This window comes from Marmota marmota, unplaced genomic scaffold (assembly GCF_001458135.2).
Source record: "Marmota marmota marmota unplaced genomic scaffold, marMar, whole genome shotgun sequence".
NCBI classification, from domain to species: Eukaryota; Metazoa; Chordata; class Mammalia; order Rodentia; family Sciuridae; genus Marmota; species Marmota marmota.
In genome coordinates, this window is record NW_026000240.1 from 4841698 (window position 1) to 4860215 (window position 18518).

The 18518-nt window shown below is 38.1% G+C and overlaps 1 protein-coding gene across 2 annotated transcripts in view; it reads left to right on the plus strand.

Moving 5' to 3' along the window:
* The window catches only part of Hacd2 (3-hydroxyacyl-CoA dehydratase 2), a 94490-nt gene that overhangs the window by 178 nt on the left and 75794 nt on the right, over window positions 1-18518 (plus strand). Inside the window, exons 1-3 of one of the 2 annotated variants that reach the window (XM_048794339.1) lie at window positions 1-89; window positions 3169-3286; window positions 5174-5245. The exon at window positions 1-89 is cut by the window's left edge and continues 178 nt beyond it. In XM_048794339.1, the coding sequence (XP_048650296.1) occupies window positions 1-89; window positions 3169-3286; window positions 5174-5245 (279 nt within the window). The remainder of the gene's footprint in view (window positions 90-3168; window positions 3287-5173; window positions 5246-18518) is intronic. The other variant, XM_048794338.1, reaches the window with a different exon arrangement.

Sequence of the window (18518 nt, forward strand, 5' to 3'; positions counted from 1 at the left end):
GTCGGGCGGCGAGCTCGCATGCGGAGAGAAGGCCCGGGGCCTCTGGCCACGGCGTACCTGGTCATCTACAATGTGGTGATGACCGCGGGGTGAGGCTGGGGCTCGTGGAGGCGGAGAGGCAGCCTGGCTGGGAGGGAGCTCTGCGGCCGGCGGCCCGCGCGCGCGGTGCAGCCGATGGGCCGGTGCCTGGGACCCGCACTTGGGCGCGGAGGGCGGCCGGGCATCGCGTCGGCCCCACTCCCTGCCCGCGAGCTTCCGCCTGCGTGGGGGGCACCGAATTCCCGGGCGCGGGAGACGCGGGCTCCGAGAGGACGCTCGGAGGGCTGCCCGGGCGCCGGCCCCGGAGGGCCTCTCGGGGACCAGCGGGCCGGCCACAGGTGCGGGTCTGGGGGCGGTGGGCCGGCCATCCCGCGGCGCGGAGGACAGCCCACCGTCCAGTCACGCATGGTGAGCAGTTCCAGCCCAGCTGAGTGGAGGGAGCCGTGGCGGCAGTGACCATTCATTTCGGCGGCTCTTTTCAAAATGCAGGCTGGGCTTTAATCTGAAAGGTAGTGGGAAAGCGTTCGAAGTTTTTGGCCAACGACGTGAGCTTTAGATGTATGCTTTAGGGGAGTTTAGACTTTTTAGACTGGATTGGGGTTGGACTGGGGAAGAAGCTGGGGAGTGGAAGGCAGAGTTACTGAGGAAGGGGAGAAGAGACCCCCTTGTGTTGCCTTCTTTTAGGTCCATCTTTTAGCAGGTTTTTAAGAGTTCTGACATTAGCCGTGTGACTTTGAATGAATTGCCGTCATTCTCTAGGCCTTCGATTTTTTCCTCTAAAAATCCTCAAGAACTAAAGAGTTGGGTTAGGTGATCTTAAGGGTTCCTTCAGCCCTGCAGTTCTTTGATCCTGTGGTTTTGGTTAGGAGGATTACAGGATCAGGCCATTTGTTATGAATTTTTATATTATACATTTGTAAAAAAAAAAAAATCCTTAAAACTTTACTTTGAAAATTTTCAAGTTTACAGAATAGTTTACAGAACTGTATAGTGAATATTCGACCTAAATTTATTTTTAGAATTAGGTAATACATTAGCAGAGTTCAATCAAAATATACACAGAGGCATACAATGAAAATCTTCCTCGTCTTTCCTTTCCACTCAGACCCCTTTCCTGGAGGCACCTAATTGTGTGTGTCTCATATGCTGATACCAGCACATGCTAATATATATTTAAACAAATATTAATATATATTTACAGTTAAGTAGTTTGTTTTCTTGATGAAAAAATATTTCCTGGGAGGATCATAGGCTTCTGCTAGTATTAAAAATGGTAGGTGTGGAGAGATCAGAACTTGTCAAAAGAACATTTTTCTCTTGATTCACAGGTCAGTGAAGAACTATTTCTTTCACATAAATGGTCACATGGGTTGATTTTTAAAAGAACATTCAGGAATCTGTTGTGTATGTGTGTGTAAGTAAAATTCTTGTCCTAGCAAGGGCATTCATAGATAAGAGCATTGCCCTGGAGAAGAATTTTAAAGTACATTTGAGGAGGAAAAAAAGGATTCTTTATTCCTGGGTGATGAACATAAGAGAATGAGGTAGAAGGTATAGAGTAGTGTCTTAAGTAAGGAAAAGAAATTGAGATTGTGAGGGTAAAGTAAGGCTCTAATATAATACTAATAAATTAGAGCAGTAATTATTATTGCCCGGCTGGGCCAGTTAAACTGTTAAGGAATTTATTTCTTCTTTCATAAACTCCTAATTGATATTCCTGTATAATAGTGTGTAGAAATAGCATAGACCACATACCCCATGGCCTAGTTAAATTTGTACATTTGGGTTCAATTTAGGTACATGCCTTCCAGAAGACATGCCTTAATAATAAAGATCACTTGTTTCATTATAAAACTTAAAAAATTACAAGGTCTGACATCTATTTTGGGGGTGCGGTACTGGGGGTGAATTCCAGGGCACTCAGCCATTGAGCCACATACATCCCCCTTCCTTTTTTTGTATTTTATTTAGAGACAGGGTCTCACTGAGTTGCTTAGCACCTTGTTTTGCTGAGGCTGGCTTTGAAATCATGATCCTCCTGCCTCAGTCTCCCAAGCTGCTGGGATTACAGGCATGCACCACAGTGCCAGGCTCTAACATTTATTTTTGAGAAGGAGAGTGGAGCAAAAATGTAGTATTTCTTGTATTATGCCTGAGCATTCCCATTTTGCATTTTTTAAATCAATAAGCCTATAGTTAACTCTATCATGCTTGAGTTGGTTTTGGGAAATTTAGCTAAAGTACTTTATTTTAAAGAAACACCTTTTTATTCTTATTTCATTTGCAGTTTTTAAAATGATAAGCTTTAAGATACGGGAATGTTCCAGTAAGAAACTTGTAAAAATAATATAAACCATCTTCTCTCCATCCTGTTATTCTTTAACTCTGTGGGCTTCTTGAACAGGTTTTTTTCCTCTTGTGTTAGGCTTTCTGGAACCTACTTTATTTATTAACTTATTTATTTATTTATTTATTAACTTATTTCCTTCATTTTAGTCTTGTTCTCAACAGACAAGTTTGTCAAAAATTCAAGCTCCAGATGGGTGAGGTGGTACTGTGTTTTTGCCAGGCATTTGTGGTGGGATGTTATTGGTGTGCAGCACTTCTGTGCATTACAACTTTTCATTTGAAAACTGTATTAAACTGTGTTAGTCACCTTTCTATATCTATAACAGTACCTGAGATAATCAGCTTATAAAGATAAAAGGTTTATTTTGGTTCAGTTTTGGAGGTTCCAACCCACGATCATTTTGTCTTGTTGCTTTGGACCTGTGGTGAGGCAGCATATCATGGTGGGAGTGCCTAGTGGAGCAAAATTGCTCACCTCATGGCCAGGGAGCCAGAGAGTCCTAAAAATGCCATAATCCCATAATCCCATGGGACACACACCTAAAACCTCCCTCTAGGTCCCACCTCTTAAAGGTTTCACCACCTCCCAGTAGTGCAATCCTAGGATCAAACCTTTAACACAGGGGGTTTGGGGAACACTTAAGATCCAAACCACAACATTTGTAAGTCCAGGATCACTGGTTCTTGAGGCCCCCTTTAAAAGCAAGTTCTGTTATTGCCATGTTTTTCTATTTTCTTAAATCCTACTTACCCCACCCCATTACTTTTTTCTTTTAATAGGTGGTTGGTTATAGCAGTTGGTTTGGTCAGAGCATACCTGGCTAAGGGGAGCTACCATAGCCTTTATTATTCAATTGAAAAGCCTTTGAAATTCTTCCAAACTGGAGCCTTATTGGAGGTAGGTTTGAGATTTGTTGTTATTGATTTTGATTGTTATAAAGTGGAAAACATAGTACTAAATTATATTAATGTAGCTATAGCTCAGATTTGGTTTAAGTTTTGTCTCATAGCATAATGATACTTGACTGTCTTTTTGATGCTTTAGATAAGGTAAAATCCCATTTAATTAGTGTTACTTGGCATATATTTTATATTTAATTTCTATTACATTTATTTATTATATCTGAATTTTTTAAAATTCTAGAATATCTTAGGGAAATATTAGGAAATTCAGATACTTTCAGGAGCCATATGATGAAGAGTAGAGTGTTAGGAGTGATAGATATGAGAGAGAATAGGGCCTAGCTCAGGGCATCCAAATTTAAAAACTAGATAAATAAATTTTTTTAAACAAAATTTTATTGATTTCCTAGTATAAAGGGCAATATAAATGTTGGCAAACTCAGGCTTTTGGGGCTGTATAATGGAAATAGTGAAGTTACATACTCTATCTTTGTCTTCTTCCCTGTACATATAGATCAGAATTTTTTACTATATATTTTTAGTTGTCAGTGGACCTTTATTTTATTTATTTACATGCAGTGCTGAGTGAGAATCGAACCTAGTGTCTCACACATGCTAGGCAAGTGTTTTACCACGAGACACAACCCTAGCCCTATAAGTCAGAATTTCTGAGTTACCCATGACAAAAACCCAGTTCAAACTATTCTAAACAAAAAAGGAATGTACTGATTTCTGTAACTGATAAAGATATAGGGTTAACTTAAAAGATAAAAGGCCAGCTCAGGGCTGAGAATCAAAGATTTGGTGTTGCCAGACCTTCTTTTTCTGCTTTTCTCTCTTTCTCTGTGAATGCTGGTCTCAGGTTCTACTTCAGAAAGCTTCTCCACATGGTGGGAAGCAGAGAGGAAGTTCATTTTTCAGAGCATCTGTGTCACACACAGTTCTGGAGAAAGATTCTGGGTTGGCCTTACTTTTACATACTGAAACTCTTGCCAGTAATGTGTGATACTTGATTAGCCAGACTTAGGACACATACCCAGCCTTCTGGCCAAGGGACTATAGATTTTGTTAATGGAAAAGGGGGTATAGGGACATCTTTGGGTACACAAAATCAATAACTGCCATAGTTCATTGTGGTGAAAAACCTTTCGATTGTAGGGAAGATCCAGTACTCAATTTTATTAACCTTAGCCTCCAGGCCAAGCCCGTCATGACATTTATATCTCAGTGGCAGTTTTTGGAATCTGAATCATGAAATGATATTTAAGATAAAAATCATTTACTTCCATGAAATCAGATGTGATTCAAAAGCAGTTTCACCCTCAGTTTCCAAAGCAGAAAACTGTAGTTTTTGTTTTTGTTTTTTTTCTCCTAGATAGCAGAGGGGTTTCAGGACTCCTCATACTTACTCATTTCAGGTGGGTGGGATAAGGAAGTGAGTTTCCGGCAGGGGATCCTAAGTACCTTTACTCTAACTATGCTCGTTTTACCAACTTTCTCTGTGAATTTGGGCAACTCTTTTATTTCTTATCCGTCTTTCATATTTGGAAAAGAATTAGGTTAAAAAAGATTTCTAAACAGTTTTCTGCCCTAACAGTTTTATTTATTTGTTTGCAGTATTGGTGGTTGAACCCAGGGGTGCTACATCCCCAATACTTTTTATTTTTATTTTGAGACAGGGTCTCACCAAATTTCGATCCTCTGCTGCAGTCTCCTGAGCTGCTGGATTAATTACAGTTGTGCTACCACCACGCTCAGCTCCCCTAGCAGTTTGAGTCTAAGGAAACTAGCAATCCTAATGTGAGCCATTTTTTTTAAACTTACAGGCTTGAAATTTTTTTTAAAAAAGAGATAGTAATAAATATAGAGGATTTTTTCTGAGAGCTTTGGCCAACATAGTTCCCTCAAGCTACAGAGAAGGAAATTTGAGGTCAAATCTTCAGAAACTGCACCAGCACTGATATTAGGGGGTTATATCCAACTGGACTGCTTCAATAATTTGAAGGGGATTCTGTCTCTTTAAGACTTTGTAATATTAGAAATATAATTTTAAAGATTTAAGTATGTTTTAGGAAAGAAAGGGACATTAAACAGTGTGATAGAAAATCCACTTGGGAACCAGATCTTAGACTTTGAAGGATTAGTGTGTTCATCCCTATTGAATTTTTAATAGTGGTTTAAGACAATATTTTAGATTTTGGGTTTTATATCTATTATCCCCACTAAGAACCAGTTTAGTGACAAATTCTGGATTTGATTTTGGGAAAAAAACGGTACATTAGGAAGTAAAGACTCCCAGGACTGTGCAGGGAATTACCACTGCACTGTTGAGTGATGGCATAACCCTCAGACAGGACTGTAGAGCAGGTTTGTTAAGATGACTTCCTGTGTAGTCAGTTAAGGAGAGTTTCGTCACCTCTCGGACCTGCATTATATAATCATTAGTTGTGTGCAATGTTGGTTAATTACAAATTATTCTTAGGGGCATTATTAGTGGTTTATAATAAATCACGTTTATAGGAGGAGAAGGTAAATCCAGGAAGTTCAGCTATTCATTTATATCTGAATGCTGGATGTTATTTTAGTATGATCTATGGGAATGGGCTTTAAAAGGGAAAGAACAATTATTTGTACTCAAAAAACTTCAGATTTTCTTAGGAAAATATAGCATTTTGGTTTTAAAAGACTTAGAACTCCAAGCAATTACAAATGAGCATGCCGTAATATAATATAAAAAGAAACTTACTTGCCGGTTGCGGTGCCATATGCCTTTAATCCCAGTGGCTCATGAGGCTGAGGCAGGAGGATCTTGAGTTCAAAGCCAGCCTCAGCAAAAGCAAGGTGCTAAGCAACTCAGTGAGACCCTGACTGTAAATAAAATACAAAATAGGGCTGGGGATGTGGCTCAGTGGCTGAGTGCCCCTGAGTTCAGTCCCCAGTACCTGCCTCCCAAAAAAGAAGCTTGTTTGCTTTCTGAGGAAATTAAATGATTTTTTTGCACAATGGATGCAAAGATAGGTTGAATTGGTGATACAGTGATGTAGATTTTCAATAAAATGGCACAGATTTAATTGTTTTCTACATACTTATCCAAGAATGTCTTGAGTATTTTTTTATAATAGTTTTCCAAATTATTCTGTGGGTAGTAACTTAAGTATGTTTGGATAATAAGTGGTGTGGAGGTTGAGCCCCTGCTAAAAGGGAGCTTAATCTTTTCTGTGGATAATGACATTAGGACTATTGGATGACAATAAGGTGACAGAAACCTCAGCTAATTTAAACAGCAAAAGGGATTTACTATAAGTGCATAGGTATCCCATAGAATCTAAAGGCAGGGATACAGCCGGGGCTTAGGAAGGACCTGGAATTGGGGACTGGATCACCATAGGGAACCCAGTCATTCTTACTCTATCTTTTTTCTCTACTCTTCTCTCTTTCTGTTCTGTTATTTTCTCGAAGACTAGTTTTCTCAGTGTTTTAGTCTACATGGCAGATAATACAGCCAGATCTCCTGAGAATGTATCTCCTTCAATCAGGGGGGCAGCTAGTTGAAAACAGAATCTTACTTCCATTCTTCCAATTTTATATTCCTTTTAATTGGTCCAGCTTAAGTCAGGTGTATATTCCTGGGCCAGTCACCTATAGACAGGAGCAAGGTCACTATAACAATACAGAAGGGTTGGAGGGAAGGGGCAGTTTTTAGAAAAAGGATGGTAGGTAGAAAATCCAAGAAGTATTTACCACAGTAATCACAGGATGCACAAAACAATGAAGATTATAATGATACATTTTTTTTGTTTGTTTTTGAGATAGGGTCTCACTATGTTGCCCAGTCTGGCCTGGAATTCAAGTGACCCTGCTACCTCAGCCTCCCAAATAGTTAGGATTATGGACATGTGCTACCACACCCAGCTATGATATAATTTATAAGTTAACTTCAATAAAAATGTTGATAATCAGTATTGTTGGCCAAGAGATAAATGTGTGAATAATGTGTTGTCTTTATTTGGATCTTGAGTAATCCTGAGGAGTACATCACTTAGGCTGCAAAAGTACATTTTAAAATGCCATTCCTAGATAAACAAAATGTAATGTATCCATACCATAAAAACAGAGTTAATTACTGGTACGTGTTTGTTACCTGGATAAACCTCTTTTTGTCCATCTTTTTTTGGGGGGGCGTGTACCAGGGATTGAACCTAGGGGCACTCAACCACAGAGCCACATCCCTAGCCCAATTTTGTATTTAATTAGACAGGGTGTCACTGAGTTGCTTAGCACCTCATCGTTGCTGAGGTTGGCTATCTATGTATCTATCTATACACACACACACACACACACACACACACGTGTGTGTGTGTGTATGTATAATTTTTTTTTTTTTTAGTTGTAGTTGGACACAATACCTTTATTTCACTTATTTATTTTTTTATGTGGTACTGAGGTTCGAACCCAGGGCCTTGCATGTTCCAGGCCAGCGCTCTACTGCTAAGTTACAACCCCAGCCCCTGAGGCTGGCTTTGAACTACCAATCATCCTGTTTCAGGCTCCTGAGCTTCTCACATTACAGATGTGTGCAACTGGGTCCAGCTGTCCATCATTTTTTATTGGTGCATTACAACATAATGGAGTGGGATTCATTGTTACATATTTGTACATGTGCATGATATAATTTGGTCATTATCATTCCCCAGTATTTCCCCTTTCCCTTCTCCTCCTCCCTCCCCCTGGTCCCTTTCCTCTACTTTATTTTTCTCCCTTGAATTTTTATGATAGCTGAAACTTAAGAACATGGCTATGTAGAAGAAGGCAGATACACAAAAAAGCCCCTAACTATCTGATTCCATTTATATGAAATATCCAGAATAGACAACTCTATAGAGACAGAAAGTAGATAGTGATTGCCAGGGGTTATGGGGAGGAAAGAATGGGGAGTGACTACTAATGGGCACACATGGAATTTCTTTTTAAGGTGTTGAAAATGTTCTTGGAATAAATAGAGGTGATGGCCACATAACCTTGTGAACATACTAAAACCCATTAAATTGTACACTTTAAAATGGAGATTTTTGTAGTATATAAATTATATCTCAGTTTTTTTTAAAAAATGATATTTATCCAAGTGGGCATGGTGATGCACACCTGTAGTCCCAGTGACCCAGGAGGCTGAGGATTGCAAGTTTGAGGCCAGCCTGGGAAATTTAGCAAGACCCTGTCTCAAAATAAAAAATAAAAATGTCTGGCAATATAGCTCAGTGGTAGCACTCCTCTGGGTTCAATCCCCAGTACTGCCAAAATAAATAAAACAAATGGTATTCGTCCTTAATGAGCTATGAATAAGTTTGTTTGTTTTTTTTACCTCTTTTTCTTTGGTTCCATGTTAATGATTGATAAGATAGACTATCTTTCTAGATTTGCTGAGTAGAGATTAAAAATTAGTAGGTTGATGCCACATTATGGCAGTTTAAATGATTTTTGAGTAAATTCATTTCTCAATGTCTTTGGTTAGCATAAGACTGTAATTATAGCAAAGAACTTTCAAACACTCATGATTGGCTATGCCTATGTGGTTAACAGTGAGGATTCAGATGGGTTAAGGTTGTACTTCAAGGATGTTACCTGTTGAGACTGATATAGGCCACTTTAACCTGTGAGCATCATTTACTACCTTTGTCCATCTGGGAATGCGTAAAGGACCACTGGAACTCCCTTTCCTTTTCATTCCCTTCCAGATTCTTCTATTTCTTTATGTACAAAAAAGAAAAAACACCCCAGTCTCATTTCTCGTCTTTTCCTAGTGCTTATCTGAACTGGCTCTGGAGAGCAGTGAGGGAGAGAGTCAGCATTTGTCAGGTCTCCAAGGTGCACTACCGCTTCTCAGCCCCATCCTGCATTCTGGCTATAATGCTTTATAGCCCATTCTTTTCAAATCCTTAGTGAAATAGGAAATTGATTCTAGATATTTCTCTAAAATCGAACAAAATCTTAAGTACTTGAAGTGTCCTTAAGAAGAAAAGGTCTCCCATTTGTCTCAGAGTTTTTCTGTCTCTGTGGTTCAAACTCTGGATGGTTTTTTCCCCCCATGGAGCTATTAGGTAATTAGATTCTGAGGTGTTAAAATATGGTACTGTGCTTCAAGCACATCACAAGTCAAGTTTGCTTCTGTGAAATGGTCTGGGGACATGACTGTCTCTAATAGTTTTCTTCCTTGTAGAAACATGCTGATGTCTTTCTTACAGTTATATATTAAGAAGGAACTTCTGGGGCTGGGTTTTGGCTCAGAAGTAGAGCGCTCACCTAGCATGCATGAGGCACTGGGTTTGATCCTCAGCACCACATAAAAATAAAATAAAGGTATTGTGTCTGCCTATAACTAAAAAATAAATATTAAAAAGAAGGAACTTCTGAAACATAAGCTACAGGCACTTGTTAAGTTACCTTTATTCTGAAGATTCCTTTTGAGAAAATATATCTCTGAAAGAGATTTATGAAAAGCTAGCAAAGCAAATCATAGTGGAGATATCTGACACAAACTAGGTCAATAGATCCCGGAAAAATCAGCTTCAAAACTAAAGTAAGCCTGAGTGTGGTGGCACATACCTATAATCCCAGTGATCAGGAAGCTGAGGCCTGAGGATTGTAAGTTTGAGGCTGGCCTTAGCAGTGTATCGAGACCCTTAGCAGCTTAGTGAGACCTTTTCTCAAAAGAAACAAGGAAAAGGGCTTAGGGTATAGCTTGGTGGTAGAGTACCCCTGGGTTCAATTCCTGATATCACAAACAAAACAGTGTTAGAAGGCTGGAGATGTAGCTCAAAGTAACTTCAGTTCCCAGTACTGCTGGGGTGGGGGAGTGAGAACCCGAGGGGAAAAATAAACTTGGGTGTAATTAATAAGTGTCACAACATTAGAAGGGAAGAGGGAGCCTGTAGGAAACAGGAGCCCACCCACACAAGCTTCATTGCTTGACAACTCAAGCAAATAGAAGCAAATTGATATGGTGTTCAAAGAGGTTAGAGCGAGCTAATGACTGTAGAAAAGTGTGTGCTGAAATTTAAAAAAAAAAAAAAGAACTAAAAATATCACTGGCTGCAGGAAAGAGGTCACAGTGCACAGAAATAGGTAAACCTAAAGATTCAGGAAAGGCAGGGGTTCCCTGTCATAGATAGTCTCAGATAAAGTAGATTACAGAGCAGAAGCCATTGGGAAATTTTCTGATTTCACTATCTGAAATATAAAAAGAACACTACAAAATTTGGGGTGCCAGGCATAACTGAGATGCTACATATTGGTGGACTAAGTAATGAGTGCATGAATATCAGAACAAGAAGAAAATGAAGCATATGAAAAAGAAGTGAACCTCAAGAAATAATAATGCAGTAGAACCAGCACATCTTCAGAACAGCTTGAGTGTTCAAGCTTTCAAAAAGTAAAGATACCAGAAGTAGGAATGGTTAGAATGAATAACTTATAAATTATAATTAGGGAGAAAGATCATAGAAAACTTTTCTGAACTAAAAGGCCATCTCGGTGTGCCATTGAGAGTATATAGAGGAGTTTCTCCTATAGAGGAGCTCTTTGTAAAAAATTCTTTCCCTTTCTGGGCACCTATTTGTGAAGTTCTTAAATTCAAAACAAAAATAACAGTGTCCAAGCTGGGTGTGGTGGCACATACCTGTAATCCCAGCTGAGGCAGGAGAATGACAGGTTGGAGGTTAGCCTTGACAACTTAGCAATATCCTGACTCAAAATTAAAAGGAGGTCTGGGAATATAGCTCAGTGGTAGGGGGTCTCTGGGTTCAATCCCTATAACCATTTAAAAAAAAATTCTAGGAGAAAAGAGAAGATTTAGAAATGTAATCATAAAAGCCACTTGGAACCTTAGACTTAGACCTTCTTAGAAGGAGAAAAAAAAAAAAATCCTTGTGGAGTTAGGAGAAAGCCTTAGGTTCCTGGATAACCATGCAGTTTCCTAAAAATGGAGATGTTGCAAACACCTACAAAAGTAATGGAACCCTTCAGAACTTTAACAGAGTGTATTTCACTATGATATAAATAGATAAATTAAGTCATAAGACTAGCATCGTCCAATGGAGCTTCCTGTAATGGTAGTGTTCCAAATCTGTGCCAATACAGTACCCATAGTCACATGTGGTTATTGAGCCTTTGAAATATAAAATGAAATAAATTTTATTTTCTTTTAGATTTAAATAGACACATATGGCTAGTGGCTAATGCACTGGACAATATAGTTTTAGACTATAATAAAGGTTTCATGGCGTCCATATGGAATTTCATTAGGTAATGTCAGATTTTGTCAGGATAGAAGGAAGTGAGAAGGAGGGTAAGCCACGGAAGACAAACATAATTGTAATTTTTATATTGCTCCAGAATTTTTAAACTTCTTAATTTGTAAGTAAAAAAATAATTAAAATATGTAGATTTTTTTTTCAGATTAGGAAAATCAGTAGGAAAAAATTGAAGGTATTGGGAAAAAGTATGAAACATCGAACAGTTTCTAGTACCTCCTTCTATGGAAGAATATATTTAAAATATGGTATCATATATTTAAAATAAAATATTAATATAATAAAATATTACAGATAATAAAATTGAAAACAAGGTTATAAATAAAGAAAACAAGATTAAAATGGTTTTTTTAAAAGGATAGCTCATCTTTTGATTTAACAAGTAGTGTTTCATATCTGCTACATAATACTATTAAAAAGAGAATTGCAAGAATAGTAGCATAAACCTATAGGATGATACAGTAGAGCACAGATGCATTGTTTCTAATATACTTTATCAAAATAAAGTGTATTGGTGGTGACTGGTTTAAAAAAAATCTAATAATCTGTTGCTTATAAGAGACTAGACTGGCTTAAATTTATGGAGAGACAATTCAGCCTGTCATGACCAAGCATCAAGAAAAGCAGGACTGCCCAGTCCCAACATAAGATAAAGCTGATTTTAGAGAAAACCAGAGAAACTCTCAAGTTCTGTTTGTCAGGTAGCAGGAAGATGGGGAGACTCATGTTGGTAGTATCAACTGAGAAGTAAATGATTATCTGAACAGAGAAACAAAATATGTAGAAAAACTGGCAGAAATGCTGTAAAAGCAATAAAAGAATTGTACTTAAGAGATGTCACACTATATATAAAAAACACTGGTAGCAAGAAATTTGGGTACTGAGACTTGGTTTACCATTGTTCATCCTTGTGACCTTGGTCTTAACCTCTCTGGACCTCAGTTTATTATGTGTAGTGAATACACTGGATTAAACTGAATTATGTTTTTTCCCAGTCTTAAATTCTGTGACATTTCAACATTTCACTATTAGAATGAGAAAATTAAGCCAATAATGGGTTTGTAAATTATGACTATAGCTAGAAAGGTGAAATTAAATAACAAAATATCAATAATGAGAAAGATTTCACCTATTACTTCCTTTAAAAAGAAATGAAAGAGGAAGGATTTTGAAAACATATTTGGAATCTCTCAGGGGCTCAATAAATAGTCTTTTCTTGTTTATGTCCTGAACACTGAAAAATAACTCAAGGGAGATGCATAAGGATCCTAAAAATCACTTTTATTAGTGTTGAAGTCTAAGCTGGAGGACATGCTTTAAGTGTGAACCAAATGGGCTTGCTAACTGAAATCCAGAAGACTCACCACCCATTCCATCCAAGGCAGCAGCCAGGGTAGCACCCTGAGAACTTGTGGTTCCTTATGGAATTTGTAGGGTGGAGCTGAATTTGTTCTTCCTCATTTGTTCTTCTCTAATTTACCACTGAGATGAGTCATCATTCCTTTCCCAAGGTAAAGAAGCTAAAGGATGGAGAGAGAGACCAATAATATTTGGTAGAAATCCTTCCTCATAGACACCAGAAGAGAGGGGGAAAGTATTTCCTGGTAACAAGAAGTATCATATATTCATTGTAGGAAAAACCCAGATAAATATAGGAGAAGAAAATGCATATAGGTTAAGAGTTCATTGACTAAACAACCACTGTTAACATTTTGCTATCTCTTCCTCAAGACTACATGTTATAGGTAAGTTTTAAGCAAAAATGGAATCAGATATTCATATAGTACAATAATTTCCAAAATGAATTCAATATTGGTAATCATAACTCACATTAGTTATGACCCCTGTATGGTAAAAATGAATGTGGTTGATACGTCTTGTGGAGTTGCCTAGCTCAGTGATCTTTATCCTCTCTGGAAGTTCTCGGGTGTTCGAGGATAGACCTGTAGCACCTACATGTCTACTCCCTGACTCTGCCTTTCAGGCCCCAGCTGGCTGATCCATGGGTGCATACAGACCCAAACTGGGCTAGTCGGATGTTTTCCTTCCAGAAATTTTGATTTTTTTTTTTTTTTTTTTGATACCAGGGATTGAACCCAGGGCCATTTACCACTGTACCACATCCCCACATCCCCAAACCTTTTTTAAAAATTCTCATTTGTTATATATGACAGCAGAATGCAATTCAATTCATATCACACATATAGAACACATTTTTTCATGTCTCTGTTTACAAAGTAGAGTCACACCATTTGTGTCTTCATATATGTCTTAGGGTAATGATGTTCACCTCATTCCACCATCTTTCCTACCCCCATGCCCTTCCCTTCCCTTCTCTTTGCCCTATCTAAAGTTTATCTATTCCTCCCATGCTCCATCCCCTCATCCTCATTATATATCAGCATCCTTTTATCAGAGAAAACATTTGGCATTTGGTTTTTGGGATTGGCTAACTTCTCTTAGCATTATATTCTCCAACTCCATCCATTTACCTGTAAATGCTATGATTTTATTCTTTTAATGCTGAGTAATATTCCATTGTGTATATATACCACATTTTCTTTATCTCTTCATCTACTGAAGGGCATCTAGGTTGGTTCCACAATTTAGCTATTGTGAATTGTGCTGCTGTAAACATTGATGTGGCTGCGTCCCTGTAGTATGCTATTTTTAAGTCTTTTGGGTATAAACTGAGAAGTGAGATAGCTTCCTCAGCCTTTTATTTTGTATTTTTTTAATTTAAATTTTTCAGTTGTAGTTGGACACAATTCCTTTATTTTATTTTTTTTTAATATTTATTTTTTAGTTTTAGGTGGACACAATATCTTATTTTTTATTTTTATGTGGTGCCGAGGATCGAACCCAGGGCCTTGCACATGCTAGGCAAGCGCTCTACCACTGAGCCACAACTCCAGCCCCCTCAGCCTTTTTTTTTTTTTTTTTTAGAGACAGGGTCTCACTGAGTTACTTAGGGCTTTTCTAAGTTGCTGAGGCAGGCTTTGAACTTGAGATCCTCTTGCCTCAGCCTCTCAAGCTGCTGGGATTACAGGTGTGAGCCATTGCATCCCGCTAAAACTTGTTTTTCATAAAAACATTCTGATAGTTTTTGTTTTTAAAAGAAGACAGATTATCTAAAATTACCTAAAAAAGAGATGCTTTATGGTAGAGGAGAGATAATTAATAATCTTGTGCTCAGCTAAATTACAGTACTCTGTTCCAGACCTTCCAGGTCACTCTGTTTAAAGTCAAACTAAGCATTCTGATTTTTTTTTTAATATTTATTTTTTAGCTATAGGTGAACACAACATCTTTATTTTATATTTACTTGGTGCTGAGGATTGAACCCAATGCATCACGCATGCTAGGTGAATGCTCCACCTCTGAGCCACATCCCCAGCCCAAGCCTTCTGATTTTTGACACCAGAATAAAGTTTTGTTAGATGAGGTTCTCCGGAATCTGTGTCATTCCATTATTATAAAGACTGTGAAGCTATTATAAATATATGAATTGACATTTGGGCTTATTATTATTATTATTATTGTTTGTGTTAGAGATTGAGTCCAGGGTGCTTAACCACTGAGCCACATCCCCAGCTCTTATAATTTTTTATTTTGAGACAGGGTCTTGCCAAGTTGCTTAGAATCTCACCAAGTTGTTGAGGCTGGCTTTGAACTTACAATTCTTCCACCGCCTCCTGAGCTGTTGGAATTACAGGCATGCATCACCACACCTGGCTGAATTTTGAATTGAGAGACAAATGGAGAATCACTGTAGCCCATCATATTAAATCCATGAACTACATTTGAGGTCTTCAAAGCTTCTTGGACTCCTATTCTTCTTGAGACTTGCCAAACTTTTGGGGGGTGGGCCAGGAGGGGGGTGGCTTTGTTATTAGTGTTTCACCTTAGATTAAAAATAAAATTCAGCAAAGTGCAGATGGACACGCCTATAATCCCAGCTACTGAGGAGGCTAAAGCAAGAGGATCACAAGTTTGAGGTCAGCCTTGGTAAGTTAGTGAAACCAGGTTACAAAATAGCTCAGTGACAGAGCAGTTGCATAGTTGCAATCCCCAGGGCCACACACATGGAGGGAGGGAGGAAAGAAGGAAGGAGAGTCATTGATAACTTATGAAAATAATTTTAGTTCAAATCTTAGAAATTTTTTCAAAAAATATATTTCCAAGTAAAAAGAGCAGTGCCTTGGAGTGTGCATTTTGGAAAGTTGTGAGGGTACTTTGGTTACCACAGTGACTGGGGATTGTACTGGCTGAATATTCTACAATGTATAAAGTAGCCCAACTCAATTAATTAATGTTTGTTCTGCAGCCCCTCCTTACCTTCTGTGCATCTCCCCAGGCTAGCACCTCAACAAATATACATAGTTTTTGTAGTACATATAGATATTGAAAAATCTTCATGAGATATTAAACAAAAGCTTATGAAGTTAGAGGAAGATCATTGTCTTAGTTTCTCATTGCTATATAATAAAACCCCACACACTTAGCAGGTTAAACAACACTCATATTAACATGCAGTTCTTTAAGTCAGAAACTGGGTTCGGCGAGTTCTTTGCTCAGGATTTCACAAAACTGAAATCAAGGAAGGAGTCTGCCAGGCCAGCTGGTTTCTTATATGGCGTGTCCAGAGAAAGAATCTGCTTGTAGGCTCATTCAGGTAGTTGACAGAATCCATTTCCTTTTAGTCAAAGGTCTGAAGCCTGCATTTCCATGCTGGCTATTGGCTGGAGGTCACTCCCTGCTCCTAGGAGCTGCTCTCCAGTCCTTGTACACAGCCCCTTCCATCCCCAAAGCCAGTGACGGTGTATTGAATCTTGCTTGTTCTTTGACAATATTTGATTTTATCTTCTACCACCAGCCAGAGAAAACTGATTTTAAAGGGCTTGCCTGGTTGGGTCAGGTCCACCCACATAATCTCTGTACCTTAAAATCAGTGGGCTTGAGACTCTTAATTGCATTTACAAATCCCTACACTGTAGTGCCTAGATTGGTGTTAAGCAAGGAACAATAATTTTGTGGGATCATTTTTAGAACTCTGTCTACTACCATTGTTGATATGAAGAGAGAAGCTTAAGTGAGATAAAGATATTGTCTCAAAATAATTTATTCAATCTGCACATTCTGTTCTGAAAGTATTATACTATTTCTAACTTGCATATTTAGTTGAAAAGGATTTCATGTGATTTAGTATTAAATCAAAAGCTATGAGACTGTCTGAAAATTTGTAATATGAGATTTGAGATTTCTGTTCAGACTTATTAAATTAGTGGAGATACTTGTAATGCAAAGATCTCATTGGTTTTCTTTAACATAGACTAATAATATTGCATATTATTGCCTCTGTTTGTATAATGATAAGAAGTCATGGTTGTGAAAAAGAAATTTTATTTTGGATTAGTTGTAGTTTTTCATTTTATCCTAAAAGTAGCCCCCATCAGTTATGCACTGCTTTGCTGCCTCTTGCATCATGTTTTTTTTTTTTAATATTTATTTTTTAGACACAATACCTTTATTTATTTATTTTTTTATGTGGTGCTGAGGATCGAACCCAGGAACTCCAACATGCTAAGCGGGCGCTCTACCGCTGAGCCACAACCCCAGCCCCCGCATCATGGGTTTTCTTTTCTTCTAATCCATCTTCTATTCCTTCCTTCTTTGCACCATTTAGAGAATAAAGTCTCCAAGGTCTTCTTATAGACTAGACATTGGTTGGATATCTCAACAGGATTTCTTAACAGGACAGATTTTCTGTGACACTTTCTTTGTATCCCACCCCATGACATAACCCAGGAGATTATTTTAACACCACACTTTATAAATTAAGATTGGACAGGGGATGTAGTTCAGTGTAGAGTACTTCCCTAGCATGTGTGAGATCCTAGGTTCAATCCCAGCCCTGCAATAAATACATACAAACATAAATACATAAGTCATAGCTCATTTGAGATAATGTACTTCTTCAGTTCTCTACTTTAGTACATTTCCATTATTACTTAATACTATTTTTTTTCCTACTGCTAGTCTGTACATCTGCTCTTTTATTTTCCTGTACTTGTCCAAAGTTGTTTCCAATAGTTTTATTTTTAAATCCAAACTTATTTATAATAAGTTGGTTATGTACTCTGCCTGCTTAATTATGTCTTATATCCCCAAACATTTATATATTAAAATACGTATTTAAAAAATTAAATTACTTTCTTTTTGTCAGGATGTTTTTAAAAAATCTTTTTGTGTAGGTAGGTTATCATCTATGAATTTCACTTCAGGTTGATAAAGAAGGCATTATTATAAGATACTGTGATTGAAAGAGGGAGATTCATTGTGATAGGGCTAAGACCTACTGTTCTATCATGCAAAGAAAACATGATAGCCATCAGTCGTTTCCTACAGAATAGAATAGGCACTGTCTGCTTGTCTTGAAGGATGCTCTTCATTTAAGTCTTCATCCCTTATTTTAATCTAGGTTTATCATTTACTTTCCTTAACTTCGTAGTAGGAGGTTCAGCTTATTTTGTTAATATTTACGCATTTGAGGTTCTTAGCAATGTCTTCTTTTGAAAAAAAAAATTATATGATTTGCAACATGATGATTCTTCTATTGTCCATTACCAAGAAATTTTTGCAGCTTGATTTTTTTTGGGGGGGGGGGTGGTGAGTGCTGGGGTTTGAAGTCAGGGACACTCGACCACTGAGCCACATCCCTAGCCCTATTTTGTATTTTATGTAGAAGCAGGGTCTCACTGAGTTGCTTAGTGCCTCACTGTTGCTGAGGCTGGCTTTGAACCTGAGATCCTTCTGCCTTGGCCTCCTAAGCTGCTGGAATGGCAGGCAGGTGCCACAGTGCCTGGCACAGCTTGATTTTTTTTTAACCCAAGCTCTCTCCACCCCACCAAAAAAACAAAA